We start from the raw sequence: 24,431 nt of genomic DNA on the forward strand, positions 1-24,431 counted from the left end.
CCGTAAAAAGGATTCTATATCGTTTATGCTTCATTTCCCATGATAAACCCATAAGAAAATGCTAAGGTTCATTCTGCTCATTATTTTAACGTTTGTGGTGGGGGTAGAATAGTTCGTCGGATCGTGACGTATGATACATCGGTGGAAAGGAGAGGGGGTAAAGAATATATTAAGATAAAAACAAACAAGGCGATTACCAAAAGGGCACTACACAGTGTCTTCTTTATTGTATGTACAGTTACATACTAGATGTCATAGGGCACTATGGATAAAAATAGTTTAACTAAAAGACAAATTTTGATTTATTGACTTATGCGACATAGCAAATGAAAGGGGAAGAAATAACGAATATATTAAGTAAGAAAAAACAAATAAGGCGACTACCAAAAGAGCACTACACATTATCTTCATTATTATTGAACGTATAGAAACACACGAGATATCATAGGGCACTATGGATAAAAATAGATTTACCATAAGACAAATTTTGATTTATTGACTTAAAGAAGGCCTCAAGCTGAGTACAAAATAAACAACCTATCGAATTCTAACATGTGACATAGCAAATGAAAGCAGATGATATAACGAATTTATTCAGATAGAAAAAGCCAACAAAAAGACTACCAAAAGGGCACTACACATCATCTTCGTTATTAAGGAACGTATAGCGACATACGACATATCACATGACACTATGGATGATAATAGACATATTTGCTTTATAAATAAAGCCTAAGGTAAATATAAGGTAAGTTTGCTTTATTGACCTGAAGAAGGAATCTGACTGATTACAAAATAAAAACTAGCCTATGACACATCAAATTAAACGACGTGAGATTTATAGGGTACCTATATATATATATATATATATATATATATATATATATATATATATATATATATATATATACACACTTCTCCAAGAAATTAACGCACCACTTCAATAAATCAATTTTATTTGTAAACAGGCAAAGAATAAAAAATAAAACTTCACCAGATTTATTCTACATTTTATTAGTAATTATAATAATTTGTCTAATCATCAGAAAATGTTGAAGTACAGGAGAAAAAAAAAATAAAACGGAAAATTCTAAAAAAATAATGATAAGAAAAGTAAACTGAAATATGAAAAAAGTCTTAATAACTAGTGTTTCCACCTCTATTACGTATAACAGCTTCACATCGTTGGCCCATACTTAAAATTAATTGCCGTATTTCATTTTGGTCTAGATCTCTCCAAATCTGGATCAGCCTCTCTCCCACTTCCTGTAAGTTGTTTGGTTGGATGGGTGTTGTTCCTAATCGCCTACCAAGGATATCCCAGAGATTTTCAATCGGATTTAAATCCGGACTATGTGCTGGCCATTCCATAGTGTTAATTTCTACCTCTTCTAGATAATGTCTGACGATCTGTCCAGCGTGAGGTCTGGCATTATCTTGCATTAGTAAGAAATTTTCACCGATATAAGGAGCGAATAGTAATACATGTTGCTCCAGGATCTCCAATATGTACCTTTCAGCTGTACCAGTTCCATTTTGTATGACCACTAGGTCCGTATGTGCGGTCAAATAAATATCACCCCACACCACAACGGATCCTCCACTAAAAAATGTGGTGTGTGAGAAGTTACACTGAGCATATCGTTCGTTGGGTCGTCGCAACACACGTCTGTCGTTATTGTACAAACAAAATCGGGATTCATTAGTAAATAGCACTCGTTCCCAGTCAGCCTCTAACCAATTAACGTGTTCTCTGGCAAAATGTAGTCTCCCCCTTCGATGCTCTGCAGTTAATAGAGGAACTCGGGCGGCAATCGTAGGTGTTAAGTTGTATTCCCTAAGTCGTTGGCGAACAGTTTCAGTTCTAATTTGTATAGCATGCACGTCTCGAAGCTGAATTTGTAGACTTCGATTTGTTACAAAACGTTGTCGAAGAGCAGAAATTTTTAAAAATCGATCTTGAATAGGGGTAGTTACCCGGTTTCGTCCTTGCCCTGGTCTGCGAGTATGATCCCCTGTTTCGAGGAATCTTTCTAACACCCGTGAGACGGATGTGTGGGACACATTAAACCGACGACCAATTCTTCGGTAACTACAACCTTCTTCCGACAGTATCACTGCTTGGGCACATTCATCTCGGGTTAAATTACGTGATTGACGCTACATAATAAACACAATTAATAATAATCAACAATTAAACAGTAGCCGAATAAAATTACTGAACAGTTGGAAATTAATATATTTATAGAATTAGTACATTTTTTGCTTCTTTTTGTTTTGTTGCAAAAAAAAACTATAGCGATAAAATACAGTCAATAAATATAGAGTGTACGAATAGCATATACAAGGGGCTTGCAAAATATAACATTACAATGAAAATTTTTATTAACGCTAATAAAATATTTTAATATTTCAAAGTGGTGCGTTAATTTCTTGGAGAAGTGTATATATATATATATATATATATAAAGTTCATTCGTTTACCAAATTCCCATCAGTAAACATGAACACGTGTTGATATTCGCCGTCTCATTCGTCAAGAGGCTATTCAATATAATTTATTACCTTAAGCGAGTCAGATTCTCATGTTACAGATCCCAACTTGTCAGCATTTTAAATTCAAATTGTATCGTGTTGATTTTTAAGTTAATATATTGTGTTATATTTATGTTATAGTTATTGTTAAGTTATTTACTGGTCGTGTTATTTTTTAGAGTTTAGTTTAATTGTGATAATGATTAAATTTCAAGAGATTCTTACACTAACAGTTTCAAAAGTAAATATTTTTAAAAATCATATGATACATAGGTCGTACATCAGTACGACCCTGTTTGACTTACACGTGGTTCTATTGATGATTGGGAAGTTGTACAATGAATAGGGTTTATATAAATATATATATATATATATATATATATATATATATATATACATACATATATATATATATATATACATATATATATATATATATATATATATATATATATATATATATATATATAGTTAGAATACAAATACAAATACTTGGGTATGAAGCGGAAGAGAGTAGAAAGAAGTACTCTTTTTAGTTAACTAAGCTTTCGCAAATCTTTATTTTTATCATCAGGGTGCCACAATAAGTATTATTAGTACAAATTACAGAATAAAAAATATTTTGTATCTCACTAATTGAGCTTAGTTGTCAAGGTGTTAAGAAAATGAAATATACAATTCATCTGGCTCCTATATATATAAAATTGCCGAACTTACTGTCCATTCTTGTTGGGATTGATAAACAGAAAGTTACTGTCCGTATTAAGTAAGTAATTGTAAAAACAAAACATATCTTACCTTATTAAAGCCCTAGCAGCATATACAGAAGGATGATCGGTTAAACTAGGATTGAGATAAACCCTATTTAAATTCACCCCACGACTATCAGTTCGATAATGACCTCTCGAGACGCCGTCTGGATTTAGAAATGGTATCAGTTTGAATACATATATTTTACGTAAAGTCTGTGCTATCAAATCGTCTTTACTTAACAGTAAACTCAACAGACCATTAAATACAAAACTAGAAGGTGTCTCGCCTGGGTGAACTCTGGCAGATACGAATATTACCTGAAAAAAAAGATAAAAATTGATATAAAACATCAGAATTTTTGTAACAATGCCTTAGAATAATTTGCACAAATAATTACAGTTTGGAATGCAGATATTTACCAGTGCCTCATTACTTAAGGCACATACAATATAAGTCGAATGAACCTTAAATACATACACAAGATATCTCAGTGTACTTCATCAGCTTCCAAGGTTTATCTTCATTGCGAAAAATTTTGGATTTATTTAAAAATAATCACGGTCTCGCTGCACTTTGTATGAGTAATTGTTTTTCTTCATGTGCCATATCAGAATTATACGACGTTGGCACTCACCATTTCGAAAGTTTCTCGATGTTCTGCCAAATGGAATAATTGTTCTGCATTTGATATCTGAGTCCACTCACTAAGGTTTTTTAACCAAGAAACCTGTTTTCTTCCTACACCTCTAAGGCCTTCTATTTTGCCTTTAAGTATCAGCTGTAGTATTCTATATCGATTTCCCGTCACTATATGTGACAGATAAGAGATTTTCCGGTGTTTAACAGTCTTTAGCAATTCTCTATCTTTGTTGACCCTCCTTAGTACTTCCTCATTCGTTTTTCTTGCTGTCCAAGGTATCTTCCGCATCAGTCTATGAATCCACATTTCCAATGCTTCAAATCTGTTCATGCTTTATACTTATAGTATCCAGACTTCTGCGCCATACAAAAGTACAGACCAAATCGGTACCTCGGAGGTAAAGGACACTATGTCCATTTTCTTACTTTTTCAGGAGAGTAGTTTTAAAATTTTTTAAATTTGTTATCAGTAAATACTCAAATATTTTTTATATTTAACCAAGATTAATATATTATTATTGTGGTGTGTATAATCGTTTTTCCTTCCATGAAGTGTTATATACCTGAAGTTTACCGTTCATTATTTAAAAATTGTTTAAAAATGTGTAGTTGGACATAGTGTTGTTTACCTCTAACAACTTTTTTAAATAAAGTGGCATTGCATGTTAAGGTATCTACGAAATAAACAATACAAACACATTAAACAGCCTATACTATTATTTTATTAGAGGTAAATATTATAATGTTATAATAATTGAGTAAAATTATAGACGACAAGTTTCAAAATTGTTAAAGATGCTCCATATCATCTTCATCTTCTTGTGGGCAATCGTTTATGGCTACATCGCTATGTGTTAAATTTTGATAAAACGCATGACAAACTGACGGAACAAAAGGCAGTAGTGCAATTAAGTCATTGTACTTTTGTTTTGTGATTGGTAATGGGATTACTGAGACTTGATTTAATTGGGCTGGAAACGTTACTTGCTGTCTTCAATACCTCATGAAGTCCACTTCATACATATTTTGATTATTGAAATCGGTCTTATAAGAGCTTTCCAATGTGTTCTTGTTGGACTTGTAGGAAAACACATGTTGACAGTAGAACAGGGTCTTTATTAACATTCTTTTTTCTACTTACGAAAGGAGGAGACAAAACAGCGTTTTGAAGTTTTTGAAATCTGCAAGTTCCATATTGTGCACTGTGTATTTACCTGATGTTTGCCTAACTAGTTGTTGCCAGTCCCATGGTGTTATAATGGCCAAATTGGAGAGTTTCTTTCTTTTTCTTTCGATCGTCTTGAGATGAGTGATCGTCTTTATTTGAGGGTACGTATGCAGTATCCAAAAATAGCACATTATAATACTTATATTTTTATTTTGTCCATAGCAGTTATCCAAAGAGTGATGTCCTCTACTTGACTACCTGGAATTGTATTGTCAGCCCATTTCAAAATTGACGAGGCAATTTCATTTGCACCTCGGGCCCCTTTCGATTCGTCCCACATCATACATTGTACAAAAGAATCACTGGCATCATATAATGTAAAATTTAAAGTCCAAAGCTTCCTTTTGTAGAAACTAATACAATTATTGTTTGTTAGTGGTGAAGGCAAACATTTTTGCAAATCACCAGATAGTACTTTGTATTTTGGTGACTCTTTAGCCATTATAAAGTCCAATTGTTTTAAGTTATACCGAGTTTTAGATTCAATTAGGTGAGCATCATGATCAGCCTGTACACTGGTTAGTTCATCTGCAGTAAGATTATTTTTCAATTGAGCGGTGAATGTACTGCATGTATCGCAAATGTCTCTTTCGGGTGGTTTAAACGACAACTTGAAGGACAGATTGTTGAAGACAGTTGAACGACAGATAATCTCTCTTACTCCTTTCTCTGGAATAATGAATCTCGTACTTTGGGAATGATTTAATATGTTGATGTATACCATTTATGGTTTCGGTAGGAGTTTTATTGATTGGCGTGTGTCTACCTCTTTGATCAGCTTTTATTAAACCTCCTGGCTCAACTTTTTTCAACATATTTAGTACTACTAAATTAGATACACAAAGTGTGTTTAAAAACATAACCTTGCACACCTTCAATCGCTGATTGTTCACTGTAAAATGGTAGTGTAGTGTATTATTTTTAGATTTGGTAAAATTTAGGTCTTTTTTTTTCTTGATCGAAGAGTAGGTTGGATGTCGACACATGAGAAGATAAGTTGCTTTTTAACATCTGAAACGTCTGTCTCAGTCCAGTATGAGTTGACAATTTTTTGTCTTCCGTATTCTGGCAATCTTTCAGAGCATTTCATGCGACACATGCAAGGAGGCTTTAACATTTTTGCAGGCATGTTTTTGCCTCTTTTACTGAGATACTCTTTCCCACCAGCTATTTTTCGTTTGCGAACATTACAGGCCCAATTTTGTTCATTTACTACACGTTTTTTACCTTTTTGTTCGCACTTAGTTATATTTTGTACCTTTCTTTTAACACTTTTCTCTTCTTCTAAAATAACTTCATATGTTCATTGAAATTGCCTGCATCACTGCTTAGGGATAAAGAAGATTTTTTGTTATTGCCTCCCTAGTCGTAGGAGTAATAATAGCTTTCTCTTTTATCTTTGTTTTCGCTGGTTTACTTATACGTCTCATATCATTGTCGTCCGATTCTAAGCTTTCACCACTTAGAGGCTCATAGATTTTATCAATATCCGAATTTTCATCTCCAAACAAATTATCATTTTCGTCCACTTCCATGATTTTAGTTCATGACAATTCCACCAGGTACAATCGTGTTTTTTAAGCTGTGTAAGTTGATCTTGTCACATACGTCATTCTTATTTCTAGGGCAACGTTGCCAGAACAACGAATATATTATATCAAACCAGCTACTTGAATCGTGTTTTATTATAATTTATGAAAATATTTTAATTCTAAAATAATGTTAAATAATAAAAAATTTATACATGACTTTAAATTATTATGTTTAATTTCAAATCGAGAGGTGTCATTCGTTTCTCGTAAAGTGTAGCACAAAACTGTATTGAGTTGTGGCATACTATAATAAATAAAACACACTGGAAAAATTAAAAATTTAATTTGAAATTAATACAAAATAAATAACTTTTACAGTGAACAAGTGTGGAATTTAAATATATGTATTATAATTCGAATCTGCTGAAATAATAGTATTTTGTCATATCTCCATTATTAGAAAAATTCTTCAAACATTTTGGACATTAACTCAACCGTCTCTCTGGTTATTAAATTTTTTAGATACCGTTTTTTGTTGTTAATGATGAAAATAATATTTATCTGAATACATTTTTTAACGTTATTTTTTATTTAGATTTAGTGCAATTCCGTTATCTGTGATGGCAACAATGAATTGTTTCAGGAACCATTGTGTCCAGTCTGAACACTGGTTTACATTGGGAAAAAAAGTGTACCAGTTTTATTTCCCAGACGGGAAGTGTACAAGGGTACATAACACTACGTCCGGATGGTAAATGACTGTGCACACATATAGTAGAGGTAAACAACACCAAGTTCACATGGTGTTGTTTACCTCTGACTGAAAGTGGACTTGGTGTTTATTAAAAAGTCGGTAACTTGCCGTAAAATTGTCTCTGGACATAGTATGGTTTACCTATGTGTAGAGCCAGAAAAGTTATATTCAAAAGTGCAATAATCTAAATTTCGATAAAAATGGACATAGTGTCCTTTACCTCCGGGGTACACAAATATAGCACTTGACCACTCTTTGTCTTAGTCTTTGTCTAAACTGAGGTGATTATTATGAAGAAATATCTTCATTTTAATAAAAATAGTGTTAGTCATTGCTATTGCTCGTTTTATTTCTATCTGGTCCGTTATGACAGTTCAAAAATATGTAATTTTGTGAACTTTTTCAACTTGAACTCTTGAACAACTGAATTGCATCTGGATGTGGGTTCCGACCAAAGACTAAAAAATTTGGTTTTGGTTGAGTTTATTTTAATGCCCATTTCCGCTCCTACTTCGTGAATACGATCAAGCAGAATTTGGAGACCTTCAATATTTTCTGACAAAATTACTGTATCGTCCGCGTATCTAATTACATAAAGTAGTTCCCCGTTGATTTTTATTCCATGTGGATGTCTCTCAAGTGCCTTTTTAAATAACTGGTTCGAGTAACCATTGAACATTACAAGTCTTTATCTTATCAGAAAAAAAAAACCATCGAACAATGTTGTGAACAAAATGCAACCTTGTCTGACTCCTCGTTGTATGGAGATTTCGTGGGTATAGTTATCTCCAATTTTTACAATAGCAGTTTAATTCGAATACAGCTTTTTAATGACATGAATATATTTGTCATCTATTCCTATATTTTTTAGCATCTGCATTAATTTTACATGCTGTACTTTATCTAATGCCTTTTCGAAGTCCACAAAGCATGAAAATACATATTTTCTTTCATCACGGCATTTTGGTAATAGGATATTTAGCGCAACAAATGCTTCCCTAGTTCCCATAGCATTTTCAAAACCAATTTGGGTACCTTCCAGATCTTCTTCGCTTTTGCGTCTAATTCTGTTGTATGAGTTGAATGAATGAATAATTTCTGCCAAAAATGATACATCTTGTTACGTAAAAATATGAGTCATATTAAAAACCTGTAAACATGTTTATTCACTAATATGTTTTAGATTGTACGAGACCCTTCGACCAGCTGGCATAAACTCCAAGTAATAAAAAAACTGGTTCCATTCGAATCTTCCGGAATTAGGCCTGTCCATTCGAGGAGAAACCAGGTCAATTGAGGTCAACATCCATGGGGTTCTAGAGCAGCTGTTTTCGTATAAATATGAGGGAACTTTCATTTTGAAGACAGTTAGTTAAATTCTGAAGACCCGCGCCCGCGATTTTAATTGTAGCGTTGGTATAAAATAAATTATGTATTATTAATGGTTAAATAAACTGATATAAATTTTCGTGCTTTTTAATAAATTAAAATAAGAACCTTTTAATAAATAAATAATAGATAAAATAGAATTATTAGAAATACTACAATCTATTTAACTATAATATATAAAGTAGCTATTTCGGAAGGTCCACTGCGTCTGATTGGAGAAACGGATACAGTAAATAATTATTTGACATTTAAATTACTTCCTTACCTACCATCTTTATCAATATACCCTTTTCGTCATTGTTAATGTCCTGCATGATCCCCAACCGTTTTTCTACGCCATCAACTTATATAACTACGCATAAACGGTAGTAACGTTTATTTGTTTCAAACCATAACTTATGCATACTTAAATTCAGTGGCGGCTGGTGTGGTAAAATTTTGGGTAGGCCAAGCCAGCAAATTACATATAGCTATGTGTAATCAGTGACGGATCCAGAGGGAGGGGTCACGGGGTCATGACCCCCCCCCCTAACTAATTTTTTAATGATTTCTCTGTTCATTTTAACTTCTGCGTTGTATCTAATTGCGAACAGAAAACGCCTTCTTCTGTACTTCCTTAAAGGACAGGAAATTACTTAAATGCTCCTTGCAACTGGAATGGTTTTTTGAGGAGGCAGACATATTTTTTAAATCCAAGTATCCTTCACAAGTCCTTACACATTTCTTATTAGAAAATAACAAACACGGTCAGCAATATAGTCTGTTTTTCGTAATACTTCCAGACAACCATTTGTAGACATCATACCAAGAGCAATTAAAAGTACGCACCTTTTTCCCATCTTTTTTGTCAATAAGCAATGTTAGAGTAGGCCTTTCATTCATAATAATTTTTTTTTCTATCAATTTCAGTTCTTCTAGATAATGGCGATTCCAATAGTGAAACAACAATGTCCAAACACTCACTATCAACATTACTATTACTGCAACTTGGTAAAGCGTCATAAAAACTCATTTTTATTGTATCAGTTATAAATCAATCTCACATATATAAGTTGCATACAATCAGGCGATATAGAAATCATGCAAATGGGATTTTTTTTCTTCGAATTTTACCAATTTTTTTTTAAATTTATTTGGGCAACCGTGCACTTGTTTCCAATTGTGTTGTTTGTTTAAAAATATGTTACAATTATACATTATTACATATTTTTTTATCATAATTTAAAAGAAAATTTATATTACAATTCGATAATTACATTACAAGTGACAACGATGGTCGACGTAGGCCCGATCGTCTGGTGCCTAAACAGCAAGCATAAATACGACAATATAAATCGTTGTCCGGCAAGCTGCTTAACTTCAAACGCTTTTTGTACGGGGATCTTATGTGAGCTGGGTAGCCAGTTACGATCGGGCCTATTAATGATATTTAAAATGCCTGAATACGATTCGATGCTTTCTGTGGTAACATAGTTGTTTTAACAGACGTTAATATATTGAGTGATTTAGTAAATTTAAAAGTTATTTACATGCATTAACATAATTTTTGAATATATGTTTTTCAATTTTAAAGCTCTTAAAATTATTGGGTAGGCCCGGCCTATCCTGCCTACCCCCAAAAGCCGCCACTGCTTAAATTAGGTACTTATTCATAAATTCAAGTTAACTAATGATACATTTAGTAAAAGGAAGCGATCATAAATTAATTTATTGCTACAAATTACTAGGGTAGATTTTAAAAGTGGTTGTTCATTCGATTTAATAAATGATGTACATTTATTACATTTATTCGTATGGTAAATATTATTTTGTAACATGATGAGTTATTAAATTCAACTAATTTTAAGGTTGTAATATTTTCTACAAAATACAATACTAATACAACAGGTCTGCCGAATTTCTGCCAATTAGCTAGTACGACCGGTGTAAATCAGACTGCTTTCAGAGAAAAAAATATTTTGTGTGTTTTCTACAATCAGATACTGTTTATTTTCGTCATAATAGAATAGGTCCATATAATAAAGTGCTTACCTTTTTTCCGGGAAATTTAAACGGCCTAGGAACAGTACTTTTATTAAACAAATGTTTCAATTTCTCTTCCCTTTCTTTTGAAATTCCATGGTATGACGATATCGTTATTAGATCTATCGGTTTTCCATCACAAGAATGACACACAGTTTCTCTAACGTAGTATATATCATCATCAGCGACGTGTTTGACATGTAGATACTTGCTATCTACGTTGGTCAACATCTTTTCTAGCTCTGTTACCGAAAAAGGGTAGGTAAACGCAAAATATACTACGCTATCTACATTATCAGGGGTTCGAAATTTAAAACTGAGAGTGAATATGTCATCATTAAGCTGAAAAATATAAAAGATTAACAATAATTACACATTTTCATTACTAATTAAAACATAAGTATGCATTATAATAGACAATATATTAATACAGTGAAATCTCGTCTTGGACATAATAGTATGTATCAACTATAGAAGTATTACCCTCCTCAACATGTGTACAAAATACTATCAAATGTAGAAGAATACTCGCCGAACAAAAGTAAGGGATATCAGTATGACTTTCGACTTAATAAATCAACAACTGATCAAATATTCACGGTGAGACAGATTCTTGAGAAAACCTTAGAATTTGATATTGATACCCACCATATATTCGTGGCCTTCAAGGCAGTCTATAACTCAGTAGATAGACAGAAGCTGTACCAGGCTATGGTGGAATTACAAATACCATTCCAGCTTGTTAAACTAACGAAACTATGGACAGAAGCTTTTCAGTCGCCAAGACATCTTTTCAGACACCTTCATACAGTTAGCTAGTAACCTAGTTACTACTAAGAACAACAACGTCAGCGAAGAAATCAAAAGAAGAATAGTTCTTGCCAATAAGTGTTACTATGGCCTGAGAAGCCAAACGGCCTCAAAATTATTCACTAATAAGACCAGTTTTAATATACAGAGCTGAAATGTGGTCACTCACACAGAATGACCAAGAGCAATCTCAGAAATCAGATGAAATTGGCTCGTGGAACTTCAGTGGAAGAAGCAATCTTAAAATTGTACAGTCAAAAACGTTCTAATGAGGTCCAGTTCGAGCAGTTGAACTGAAATCTGCTGCAATTATATTAACACATCATATGGACATACCATTTAGAGGAAGTGATGGATGGCTCTGGCGCTTTCGCAAAAGGCACAGAATCAGGAATAAAAGAATTTATGGTGAAGATTTAAGTGCACCAAAAGAAAAAATTGAACAATTTAGGCAAAAATTAATAGAACATAATAAGTAACGAAATGCTATTAGAATTTCAGATTTACAATGTTAACGAAACTGGTTTGTAATGGCGAATTTTGCCTGAAAGCACACAAGCTTCCAAATATGAAAAATCGAATTCAGGAAGCAAAATCAGCAAGGACAGGATCTCGGCACTGCTTTGTGCTAAGGCTGATGGATCGCATAGATTGACTCCTGTAATTCTTGGCATATCTCGTAAACCTAGAGTTTTAAAAAATATAATGCATCATCTGCCCATTTCATATTATAGCTCTAATAAGACATGGTTCACCTCAGATACTTTTAAAAATTGGTTTTTTAAAGAATTTGTACCTGCAGTGAGAAAATTTGAAGAGAATAAATTGGGAATACCGCCCGAAGAGGTGAAATGTTTATTTATTTTAGCTAACGCTACTGCTCATCCCTCTGAAAATATTTTACGTTCAGAAGATGACACCCCTAGTCATAAAGTTTACGTAAATTAAGCCCTTACATTTATAAACCGAACCGCTCTGCGTACTTCACATTTGGTGGGATTTTCAATGGGCGCCGCCATTTCAAAATGTTATAGAACAAAGACGCGTTACCACACAGTAACGAGACTTGGCTCACACCGATGCGACAGAAAAAGGTAACTAACGCGTACGAAATTACGGCTGTGATGCGCAATCGTTCTTTACTTTCTCGACGACCCACGTACTTCATTTGTCTGCTTCGCCGACCACGATATTTTAAGTACTCGTCTATACAACCACATTTCAAAAGTCTCTAAGCAGTTATTAGTTGATATTTTTGAGGTCCATACTTTGACACCATATAAGACAACTGTCCATATAAATTGAAGTTTCAAATTATCGTTACAGAAGAGTGACTTCCTTTTTAAACAACTTGCACAAGCCAACTCAATTCAATATTTTATCTCTTTATCTGGATCTAATTGTTAGGTAATATAACATAGATATTTAAAACTGGATTGTATTGGTTGTCCATCTATTTGTAATTGTATATTTTGATAAGATAAGTGACTAAATACCATGTATTTTGTTTCAGAACAAATATTTTTAGTGCCATTCCTCGTCCCACTGTGACTCTAAAAGACATTGCAACCTATTTAGGTCATCGCTCAATGTAACTGTATCATATGAGTATCTCATGATATTTATCAGTTTTGTAGACTCTAAAAGACATTGCAACCCATTTAAGTCATCGCTTAATGGAACTGTATCATGAGTATCTCAAGGCATTTATGTTTCCCATTAATTTTTACACCATATTCCAAGTTGTGGAAAGCCCGTTTAAAGATTCTATCTGAATATAAATTAAACAACAGTGGGGACAGCACACAAAATTGCCTGACTCTGTTTAGAATTTTACACTCTACTGTCAACTTCCCATTAATGGTCGCTTTTTGATGACAATATAATTTTTCTGACCTCGTCTTAATATTTTAATTAACTTGTCATGATGTACTGTATCGAATGCACTTTTATAATCAATAAAAACTGCAAAGATGTCTTTACGTGGATCTCGAAATTTCTGTATCTTGACTAAATAATTCTTTCAGCATCAGTGAGTGTACTAGAAATTGCTAGTTCATCAGGACACATAACATAATCTTCAAATTGAACATCTACAGTTTAAGTTCTTTTTGGTCAAAAGTTCCTTTCAAGACTGTAGTTCCAAATACATTTCTTTGAGCCTTGTCTGCCATTCTAACTGCATTCAAAGCATTTTTATAGGGGAAAATTTTTATTCTTCCATGTCAATCTTTTATAATTTCCTTTCTGCAAAATGTTTTAAACTTTTTAATAATTCCTTGATCGAAAGCTTTGACGTAATATTGAGTGGCAAAAATTTAATCTTTACCACTAAATATGTAGAATTAAAAGCATAACAATTTAATCAGCAGAGTTTAGACCAACAAATTCCACTTATGTTGTACATTCATTTAACACGAAAGTTTTGAAATTATCAAAAATTGGCAAAGCAGTTACAACAGAATAGACAAGTCAAACTAAAATATGCTTACAAAAAACTAAAACTTACCACAGTTTTTTTTTAAATATTTGAAATATATAAGCGTAGCAAAGAACATCTTTAATATGTTTACCTATATATAAATTACATTATAAAGCAACATTTTTTAATAGCTTTAAAAACGGAAATTATTAAAACTTACACAATGTGTAGGTTTGTCGAATATCCTTTCCCATCTTGGTTTACCTGGTACTATTCTATATACAGGAGCCATTCCTTGACTATACATTTTTCCTTGTCGATTTAAATCAACAATGTTGAATTTTACTAACATGGCAGGGCCTGGAGCTACAAAAATTATATTTAAGAAATTTATATTTTAATGAAAATTTAAATTAAGGAATGGTTATATGGAGATTAACAGGGATAATAAAGAAAAAAACAACTCTCAGCATTTATCTGGACTATTCGGGATAATGCACCTGAAGAAATAACAGAGTTGCATTATTCTGTGATGGCTGTACTGGACACAAGAAAACTATGAAATATTTTATCAGCTAGTTGAAGTAGTTAACAATTTTTCTTTATTTTCCACATAAAAATCAAATTACCGAAACAAAAGAGAATTATTTATTTACTCACTGACAATACTTCAATTTAATACATAAGGGTACAAAAAACCATAAGTTTAATGTTACAACTATAATTGACAATAAAATCTACTTAAAATTACAAAAAAAAATTCATAAAAAGAATAAAGCATTCTTTCAAATGTCCATTTGTAGAGTTTATGTTTTTATGTAATCTAGAAGAACTTAGATAATGTAAATCATATATATATATATATATATATATATATATATATATATATATATATATATATATATATATATATATAAATTTACAATGAGATTAAGAAATCACCAACAGAGGCAGTACCATTAAAGAAAAATATTAAAGTAGATTTACATATTTCTTGGTGCTATAATTTTTATTTCACATTTTAGAATTATATATTATGATTATATAAAAAAGTGCATGAAAACTTTGCTTTTTTGAAAACATTTTTTCTTAATTTTACACAAATCCTTGGTAAAATTCAAAAAGGAACCATCTCAGAAATTACATTCACAATATTCTCACATATTAAGTAGAATCTCACTAATTAGACATTTCAATAAACTGACACAACCAATACTCTGGCACCCTCTGCCAGGACCACTAACTATATTGGATGAAAAATTGTCAAGCAACTAACTTCCTGACCAAATCTATAATGGAGACGAGAGTGGTTTGTGTTGAAGATTGTTGCATAACGAAACATTTATATGGTCTAAAGAAGTGAGCTCCCAGGTCATAAAGTGAGTAAAAATAGAATCTAGAGCATAGCTCAAAAATTTATGATATGCTAAAATGCTACTGGAATACATAAATTAGATTTGTTATTGGTTGGTAATACTAAAAATCCCAGAGATTTCAAAAATACTTGTCCGTCAGTTTGCTACAAGACCAATTTACAAATTTGGTCACAAGCAAGGTACTTAAGATTTATTTTGTTAACAGTTAAATTTGAGCTTTTTATACTTTCTTTGCTAAATTATAAAAATTTTCAATTTTTGCCCTGCCCTCTATTCTATATAATTACCTAGTATAATTATTATAGGGTTAATTGGAAAAAGTGATTTTATCAGTTGTGTAAATTATTTTTTATAATAAAATCAGTTATTGTTTGATACATATTCAATAGGAAGTGCCAGATTGTGAGCAAAACACAATAATTCCAGTATTATGACAGTGTCTTTGTAAGTATGTACATTAAAAAATATATCTACCTTTTACACCGAAATAAAACCAAGTCCTATTCCCATTCTCAAATTCAGTGCCATAGCAGTCAGGTTTTGTCCAAAGATTAAACTCAGCATCAATAATTTCCTGCACCAAAGCATTTTTATGATGTTTTGAAGCTACAAAATAAATTTAGTTTAGTATATGGTAAATAGGATTATGACTTTATACTAAACCTACCAGTTTCATGGCTTGAGCCTGGCACATGTTCTACTTTGGCCAAATTTGCGGAATCAAATTCATTATAAAAAGTAAAACCTGAACAAGAAATACCTGCCATAATTTTAGGAAGAGTTTGTCAACCTAGACTTTCTGTCATTTGAAAAATTTAATAGAAATGCACTTGATATTTCACCCTTTGTGACCTAGAAAACATTTTTAGTATATAAAATAAATATTAATGTTATGTATACCATTTGTGACGAAATCAAATGAGATTATAATGATCCTAATTCCTAATTCTGGAAAACCATAAGCAATCAAATAAACAAATATGACAAGTTCAATAATCAGCTGTTTTAATATTTGTCTTTGTCATTTGATATTGATATGATTTGTAAGACGTTCAGTCAGCACCTAAAATATTCTAATTGCCATTTTATCTTTACTATATGGGTTTTTTATAGTACCTCCTATATTGTTTTAAGATTTCAGTGTAATTTATTGATTCTTTTTAAAACTTCTTTGTTACATATTTTACTTTTCTTTTGGCACGCCCTGACTCACCATTTGTCATTATTTGTTTACCTAGCCATTTTTAGCGAGTATCCTTTCAACTTTCAAACGCCGTTCGGTGGTATAGCACAGAATCAAATCAGCGTATAGTAATATCACAGAATAATAAACTTCTGGGTTGAGTTTACCGCATGGTACAATGAATACACAAGGTATGATACATAATGTTCCAAAATCGGTTCGCTTTCGCGCATGACGTAGTCAAGATCGCTTATTCCCGCAACATTTGAATGCAGTTGTATAGGAAAGACTTTTAATTTTAAGTTTTTTTATATAATTTGGCTAATTTAATTATAGTAATTATAAAGAGATGATACAATTATGATATTATAATATTTATCCTTTATAAAACATAGATATCCTTTATAAGACAAGTTTTAATTATCTTTTATTACACGTAGGTACAGGTTAATTAACTTATACTCCAGAGTTCGATATTTCAGATGTTTAAAAAAGATACAGAAAAGTGGTAATGGAGGTACACAAAATTTGTACGTATATATACCTACTGAACTAAACACAAAATCAAAATATATAATGACAAAGTCAACTTTATTTATATCGAATGAGCTAGCTGGCCATCGAATATGAGTGTAGTGAGGGCACACAATATTGCACAACATTTAAAATGACATTTTTGTAATATTCACACATAAAATTATCTTGGTATTGTTTATAATAATGATAACATTGTATATTTTAATAATGATAACATGATTTAACAAAGAAAAATATGTTATTTTGGAAGATGCTAAATTGATTTCCTCCGAAACAGTTCTTATTGCAAATTGCATAGCAGGCTGAGGCTAATTTCTTACTTAACAAATCGATATGAAAAAACCATTAAGGTTTCATGACTAATAATTAATAAAAATAAAGATTTAGACTTACGTCGTTGACCTAGAAGTAGTAAAAAGCTGCTCAACATACTTTTTGGACTCTCTGTGTTCGCCTCCTTGTACGCGTTTCTTTTGGTTGGTTAAAAGGGTAGCCGATGTTGATTTAGGCAAATAAAGACTAGGTACTGCCTCAGGTTTGAGTTTTAGACCCTTTTTAGAAACGTAATTTAAAAGTTCCTGTTGTAGATTTCTTTGGTAATCTTCAGTTTTAAAATATGTATAACAAATTCTTGCAGTATTACAATTAAAATTATCCTATCTACAACAAGATATAATCCACAGTTTTCTGGTCACGCTATCTTTAGGAAATGTATGAAACCTAAAGATTTTATCTTCATTGTCACTATTGCCACAAGCAATTGCACAGCGTACTTTGAAAAAGGTACAAAACCAGATATACAATGGCAAATAACTACTATATACTATATACTATACAGTATAAATAAATAGTAACTAAACACCATTTGTATAAAGACACAGTCATATATAAGCATATATCAAAATTATTTTTCTATTATAAAATAGATGACTCAGTCAGTATTAAGATACTTTAAAATATATTTATTATCTCATAACTTGCAATTTGCAATAGTCACCATTGATAACCGATATTATTGTTGAACTTTTGTTTTTATACAAGCTTTCTGTCTTGCCGCTGTAAAGTCGTCTGAAGTCGATATTTATTGTGTTTTGCGTTTGAACTAATTTGTGTCTTATTTTCATATTATTATATTGTTTGATAAGTAAATTTTGCATATAATAATCGGTAGGTTATAGTAATGTGTATATTTTTTATTTTACTAAATTTCATTATAACTCATCTAAAAAACCATATTGAATTGTAAAACAGATTCTTCTCTATTGTACTCTATTTTGTTTTTATTTCAGTAAAACTGCTTGGAAGTGAGTGACAGTGAATCAGAATAAGCAAATCTACTACTATTTACCTATTCACAGTATTTCCTCTGCAGAAAATTTTTAAATTTCAAGGGATTTGCATACAAAAAGAGTATTTATATTATTACTATATGTATGAAAACAAAAACAAAAATTGCCTGAATCTCTAAGAGAAGTAAAGGTTTTACGCTACTGAAAATATATTTTTCATTCAATTATAACCAAAACAAAACATTTAAAAAAAATTAGATCACTTTTTAACCATAATTTCAAAATTAATGTGTACGTTAAGCTGTAATAATGGGTTCGAGGTGGTTCAGGCGATCTTAACTACGTCACACTCCTGGGCCAGCTGTCAAATGTCATGCGCAATATCATACCTTGTGTATTCATTGTACCATGAGTTTACCGAAAGTACAAGTTGAATATAGTCGCAAATGTCAAAAATATTTCGGTTTGGCAGTGTTGGCATGTTTTTATAACGCATATGTTATATGCTTCAAATATAAAGAGATAAAGCTTTTAAAAAGTATATTTTGATTATACTGTTTTATAAATTCTGCAATAATTTTTAATTTATATGAAGCAATAACGAGTAAATATTTGTCTCTTTCGAGATTAATTGCAAACATCTGGTGTAATCTGGCAACTGCTGATTTGACGATTGCCAAATCTATCCCCTAATCTATCAAAGGGTAATTGCTAAAAAAATTTCTAATAATTAACTGCAATTAATCTCCAAAGAAACAAATAGTTACTCATTATTGTTTTATATAAATCAAAAATTGCAGAATTCATATCATAATATAAACAAAATGTACTTTTCTAACTAAAGCTTTATCTTTTTATATTTGAAGCATACAGCATCTACATTATAAAATCATGCCAACACTGCTGTACTGAAATTTTTTGTTCCATGTTTGACATTTGCGGCTATTATCAGCTTGTACTTTCGGTAAACTCACAACTTCTGTTGTAATATCCTTGTTTCTGAAATCTTCAACAACAAAAATAGCATTGTTAAATGTAGATAATCCCATTGTAAATGTAGATAATCCTTGTATCGTTTGTATCCTGATCTCTTCCTGATAGTTGTATGAGTTGACAGTCTGTTGAATGCTGTTGAGATTTATTTTTTAAATTATATTTGTACAATCTGTGACTTTTTATTTTTATTTATTATATTCCTTATTCCGTTATTTATTTTAAAAGATAATGCAAATATTTTTACTTTATTATTTACATTAATATTTCAATAAAATTTCATATTGAATAAAGGCCAAAGGCTCCTCAAACATAATCTTCCCTTTTTTGGTTTGATTTATATCAGTATTTTGATCTTTACCAACATGTTTCGACTAATGTTTCTATATATACCCGTTCACAATATAAATTTTAGTTAATCTTAATTCACTGCAATTACTAAATATAGTATGAATTTCAAATCACAGTTTACCTTTTTATATTAACGGAAATCGTATTCATTACTTGTATCATTAAGAGACAGACAAACCAACAGAAGTATACGCGAACAATACAAAATTCAAAATATTAACAGGTGGATAAAACCAAGAAAAAAACACTGGAACGAACATGTAAACCGAATGGGACCAGAGAGATTAGCGAACATCTGTAAAAACAACAAGCCGTATAGCAGAAGACCCGTTGGAAGGCCTCCAAAAAGGTGGAAAGATAATGTACAGTCAACAACGACTGAAACATAATAAGAGGCAGACAAACCGGAGTAATCCTAGTCGCGGGAAGAAGAAGAAGAGGAAGGAAACATTGTTTCTATTGATTCTACCGTCAATATATATGTAAGAAAAAATAGAATACATCCCTATTTGTTTTTAATTATAAACTTGTACTCAAGAATTTACAATTTTCGCTTTCACTCTTGGGTGGCAGAATTTAATATTTTTCTAGGTTTTAAAAATATTTGATTTTTATTATAAAGTGCAGAACTTATTTGACCAATAAAACTTAAATTACTAACGTTAATTGAAACAGCTCACTAAATTATGTAGGTATGCCATTTCGTTATAAAGGATTTTTATTATTTTTATCGGAAGCGGCCAAGTAAGATCAATTTTGTTAAGTAATATTATACTTTCACATCTGCTTGAACATTGCTTAATCCGACACAATGTTATTTTATATTGCTATACAATTTGGGGAAATTACACAGTTTAGCCTTTTTGGCAAGCGATGTAAATATCATAAATTGTTATTTATTCTGTGTCAATTCCTACAATGTATTTTAAAACCTTTCATTTCTAGAATTTCCGCCGTCTATGGTTTAACAACACCCAATTTACGTCAATTGACTCCCACGGCCCTGTTGGAACCTGTGATGACATGTAATATATATTCTTTATCTATGGATGACATATTAAATTTTCTTCTTTTTTACAGTTAACGTTTAGAGGTTATGTGAACTCTGATGTAGCAATAATGGCAAAAGTTGAACATTTAGTATTTTTAAAATTATATTTAATATTAATAAGTGTAGTAAATTTATCAAGTGCCATTTATGAAGATCAAGTAGGAAAATTTGATTGGAAACGATCTTTCATAGGAAAAAGTAAATTTGCAGAAATTGATTCCAAGAGGATTGTCATTGCCACTGAACAGAATGTTTTAGCTAGTTTAAACCTCAAAAATGGTCAGATTTTGTGGAGACATATATTAGAAGACCCCAAAGAATATGAAATAAAACTATTGTACATAGACAGAGATATATACACAGTATCAGGGACAATAAACACTTGGATAGTTCGAAGCTGGGAGATCAACACAGGAGCTCTTATTACGGAATGGCCGATTATTACCGATAAATTACCACCCATGGACTTTCGTGTACTAGATGGAAAACTCGTCAATATCATTCCAGTTTTGGGATCCCATTTGGAAGTTTCTAGTTATTATCTTTCTACAGGTGAAGTAATTGAAAAGAACTTGAAAATATCAGCACCTTGGGTAAAAGATACTTCAAATTGTGTGGTTTCCAGCTCTAAGTATGTGTGTTTATCAAGTAATGACTATTCAGGTCAGTTGTATTTTATTGATTTCCTTACTAAAGATGATACAGTTCATTCAAAATCAATACAAAGTATCTTAGGTGATGGCTTGGGACCAATTAGTATTAAGCAGTTGAACACAAACATTCCAGCTTTTCTGTTAATTTCCAATAGATTAGAAAAAATTGTTGAAATAGAAAAAGAAAATATTAAAATCAAAGAAATTGATATTTCTGGAGAAACTTATATAGCTAGAAATGAGGATAAACTGGTATTATATCAGTTTGAGGCTAGTAGTACTCCTGATAAATTAATTAGTCTAGTTTCTAAGGAATACTCCTCAGGGCAAGAGTTGTCAAGAGTTGATGTGGACTATCCTATAGGAGTAGGAGTGCCAGTAATTATTGCAAGCTCTTTAAAAGGTTCTAATGGTATCTTGGTGATTAGCACATCAGATAATGCTTTATTAACAATTAAAATACCAGACGGGAAAGTCCAGTGGACTATAGAGGAAGCACTTAGTGATATAGTTGCTACTGAATTTTTTGAATTACCAATGTCTGAATTAGATGCCTCAATTGAAAATGAATTTAAGACAAATTCTAATAATCTTATTAATATGCTCATCCACAGATTAAGTACTCAGGCTAAACAGTTGTCCAATTTAATTTTTGGTAGTCAGTTATTATCAGCTAATGGTTTAGTTAGAGATGAATTTGGTTTCCACAAACTTATTGTAGTTGCAACAAAAGTAGGAAAATTGTTTGCTATTGATACTTTATCTGGTTCAATAGCATGGAGTTATAGACTACCAAATGTTAGGCCTTTTAAGTTATTGGAAAAGGATAAGATGTTTCTGTTTGTACAAAGAACTGCTAGATATGCCCCACTTCCTGCACTATGTACACTTCTTGCTGAAGATTCTACAAGTGGAAATGCAGTTTTGTTTCAATTTGATCCTATTACAGGATATTCCACAAGAGGCATTGAAAAGTTAGAGTACAAGCTTGCACAGGCAATGTTGTTGCCATATGAAGATGAAAATAATCTTAAACCTGTTTTATTGCTCTCGTCTGAACATCAAGCAACTGTGCACCCACCAACAGCCAAGCTATTTGTATATAATTATATAAAACAGAATCATATTTTCTTAGTAGATAGTAAGAAAAATAGTCTTAAAGGCTACAATTTTTACCACAGTACCAAAGAAGAATTTAAACTTACTCCTACATGGGAAATAAAGTTCAGTCCTGGAAAAATAGTATCAGTTAACACAAAGCATCCCAACGAAAGGGTACATTCCCAAGGAAGGGTTCTTCCTGATAGATCAGTGTATTATAAATATGTCAACCCCAATCTAATTAGTGTTGCCACAGTAAGTGAAGATCCAGTTCATAAGCATGTATTAAGTATATACTTAATTGATGGTATTTCTGGCCTTATCATGTATTCAACATCACACAAAAGAGCCAAAACTCCTATTAAGATGGTGCATTCTGAAAATTGGTTAGTGTACTCATACTTTAGCGAGAGATTTAGAAGAACTGAAGTGGTTTCTGCTGAATTATATGAAGGGCATGTTCAAAGTAATAGTACAGTGTTCAGTTCTCATGCTATTAGTGTGTTACCTCATGTCCAAACACAGTCTTATATATTACCAGCCACTCCTGTTGATTTAACAGTCACTTTAACAGAAAAAGGCATAACAAATAAGTTTCTACTTCTTGGATTGTCCACTGGAGTTGTCATAGAGATACCTTGGCTGCTGCTACAGCCTAGATTCAATGATATACCTTGTGGTCCCGAAGAAAGCTGTATTCCCTATATGCCAGAGGTTCCTCTACCAGCAGAGGCTATCATTAACTACAACCAGTCATTAAGTGGCATAAAGGGAATAGAGGTAGCTGCTGCTAGACTTGAAAGTACTTGCCATGTCTTAATACATGGTTTAGATATGTTTTATACTCGGGTGGCTCCTTCAAAGACATTTGATGTATTGAAGGAAGATTTTGATTATATAATGATTGTACTAGTGTTAACAGGACTTGTTTTAGCTAGTTATATTACCAAATATCTTGCTTCAAAAAAGACTCTAAAGCAAATGTGGAAATAGATTGTTAACTAGTCAATTTGATGTTGTTTAAATTAGATTTTTTATTACAATTTGTTTCAAAAGTCTGTTCAATAGTAAATTGTAGTTTCTGAGAATAGTTCAAAATATTTATAAGTAGATAAAACTGTTGCCCATTAAAAAAATGGTATGTATATGGTTCTACTAATTCAATTCTTTTATTTCTACTTTTACTTTTTTTATATTTGCTACTAATTCAAATGTCCTGATGATACAATGCTCAGTGTAATTCCATCATAAATGTAGAATTTTGGAAAAAAACAAAGTTTAAACATGTTTATAGTCTATAATGAAGTAATGAAATTGCTTCTGACATTTTTTTTATTTTTCAAGGCCAAATAACATTTAGATATATTATACTATACTGGTTTTGGAATATAATTAAGTGCACCAAATCTCATATGAACCTTAAAGTTAACATTTCGATCTGCAAACTTATTTTACTAAAATTATTGTTGTGTAAGAGTTCAGCATACAGTTTCATTTTCGTAAAGTCACTTTTATTACATTATTTATTAGTTCCTGTATGATTATAATCATTTTTATTAAATTTTTAATAAGTATTAGTATATTATTTAAAGTAAGGTACACTGGGGTAAGAGGAGCCTAGAAAATCAGTAATTTCTGTTTAAGGCCTTCTAAAAAATTTAGTTTTATATCCACCCTATTAGGTTACCGACAGGTAAGACTGACACCTTTTAATACGAATGCGGTGTTAAAACAAAAAACTTTTTTTCTAACAAAAAATTTCAATCATGTGACATGGTTTCTACTTGTCCCACATTTTTTACATGACAAGGGG

The 24,431-nt window shown here is 31.6% G+C and overlaps 2 protein-coding genes across 4 annotated transcripts in view; one reads left to right on the top strand and one right to left on the bottom strand.

Moving 5' to 3' along the window:
- LOC140434494 (cytosolic carboxypeptidase-like protein 5) overlaps positions 1-16,705 on the bottom strand; it is a 77,372-nt gene extending 60,667 nt beyond the window's left edge. The window contains exons 1-7 of one of the 3 annotated variants that reach the window (XM_072522798.1): positions 16,577-16,703; positions 16,361-16,523; positions 16,128-16,312; positions 15,935-16,066; positions 14,305-14,450; positions 10,862-11,194; positions 3,334-3,605 (exon numbers count right to left, since the gene is read on the bottom strand). In XM_072522798.1, the coding sequence (XP_072378899.1) occupies positions 3,334-3,605; positions 10,862-11,194; positions 14,305-14,450; positions 15,935-16,066; positions 16,128-16,227 (983 nt within the window). In that variant the 5' untranslated portion in view covers positions 16,228-16,312; positions 16,361-16,523; positions 16,577-16,703. Of the gene's footprint in view, positions 1-3,333; positions 3,606-10,861; positions 11,195-14,304; positions 14,451-15,934; positions 16,067-16,127; positions 16,313-16,360 lie in introns of all 3 variants that reach the window. The other 2 variants (XM_072522799.1, XM_072522800.1) reach the window with 2 other exon arrangements.
- A 4,184-nt stretch (positions 16,706-20,889) lies between these two features.
- On the top strand, positions 20,890-24,192 carry EMC1 (ER membrane protein complex subunit 1). The gene has a single exon (XM_072522801.1). The coding sequence runs from the start codon at positions 20,933-20,935 to the stop codon at positions 23,609-23,611; it is 2,679 nt and encodes an 892-aa protein (XP_072378902.1). The 5' UTR covers positions 20,890-20,932; the 3' UTR covers positions 23,612-24,192.
- The last annotated feature ends 239 nt before the right edge of the window (positions 24,193-24,431 follow it).

Source organism: Diabrotica undecimpunctata, chromosome 2, assembly GCF_040954645.1.
Source record: "Diabrotica undecimpunctata isolate CICGRU chromosome 2, icDiaUnde3, whole genome shotgun sequence".
Classification (NCBI taxonomy): domain Eukaryota; kingdom Metazoa; phylum Arthropoda; class Insecta; order Coleoptera; family Chrysomelidae; genus Diabrotica; species Diabrotica undecimpunctata.

Excerpts from the sequence above, each read along its gene's own strand:
- EMC1 (XM_072522801.1), top strand. The coding sequence starts at position 20,933 with ATGGCAAAAGTTGAACATTTAGTATTTTTAAAATTATATTTAATATTA.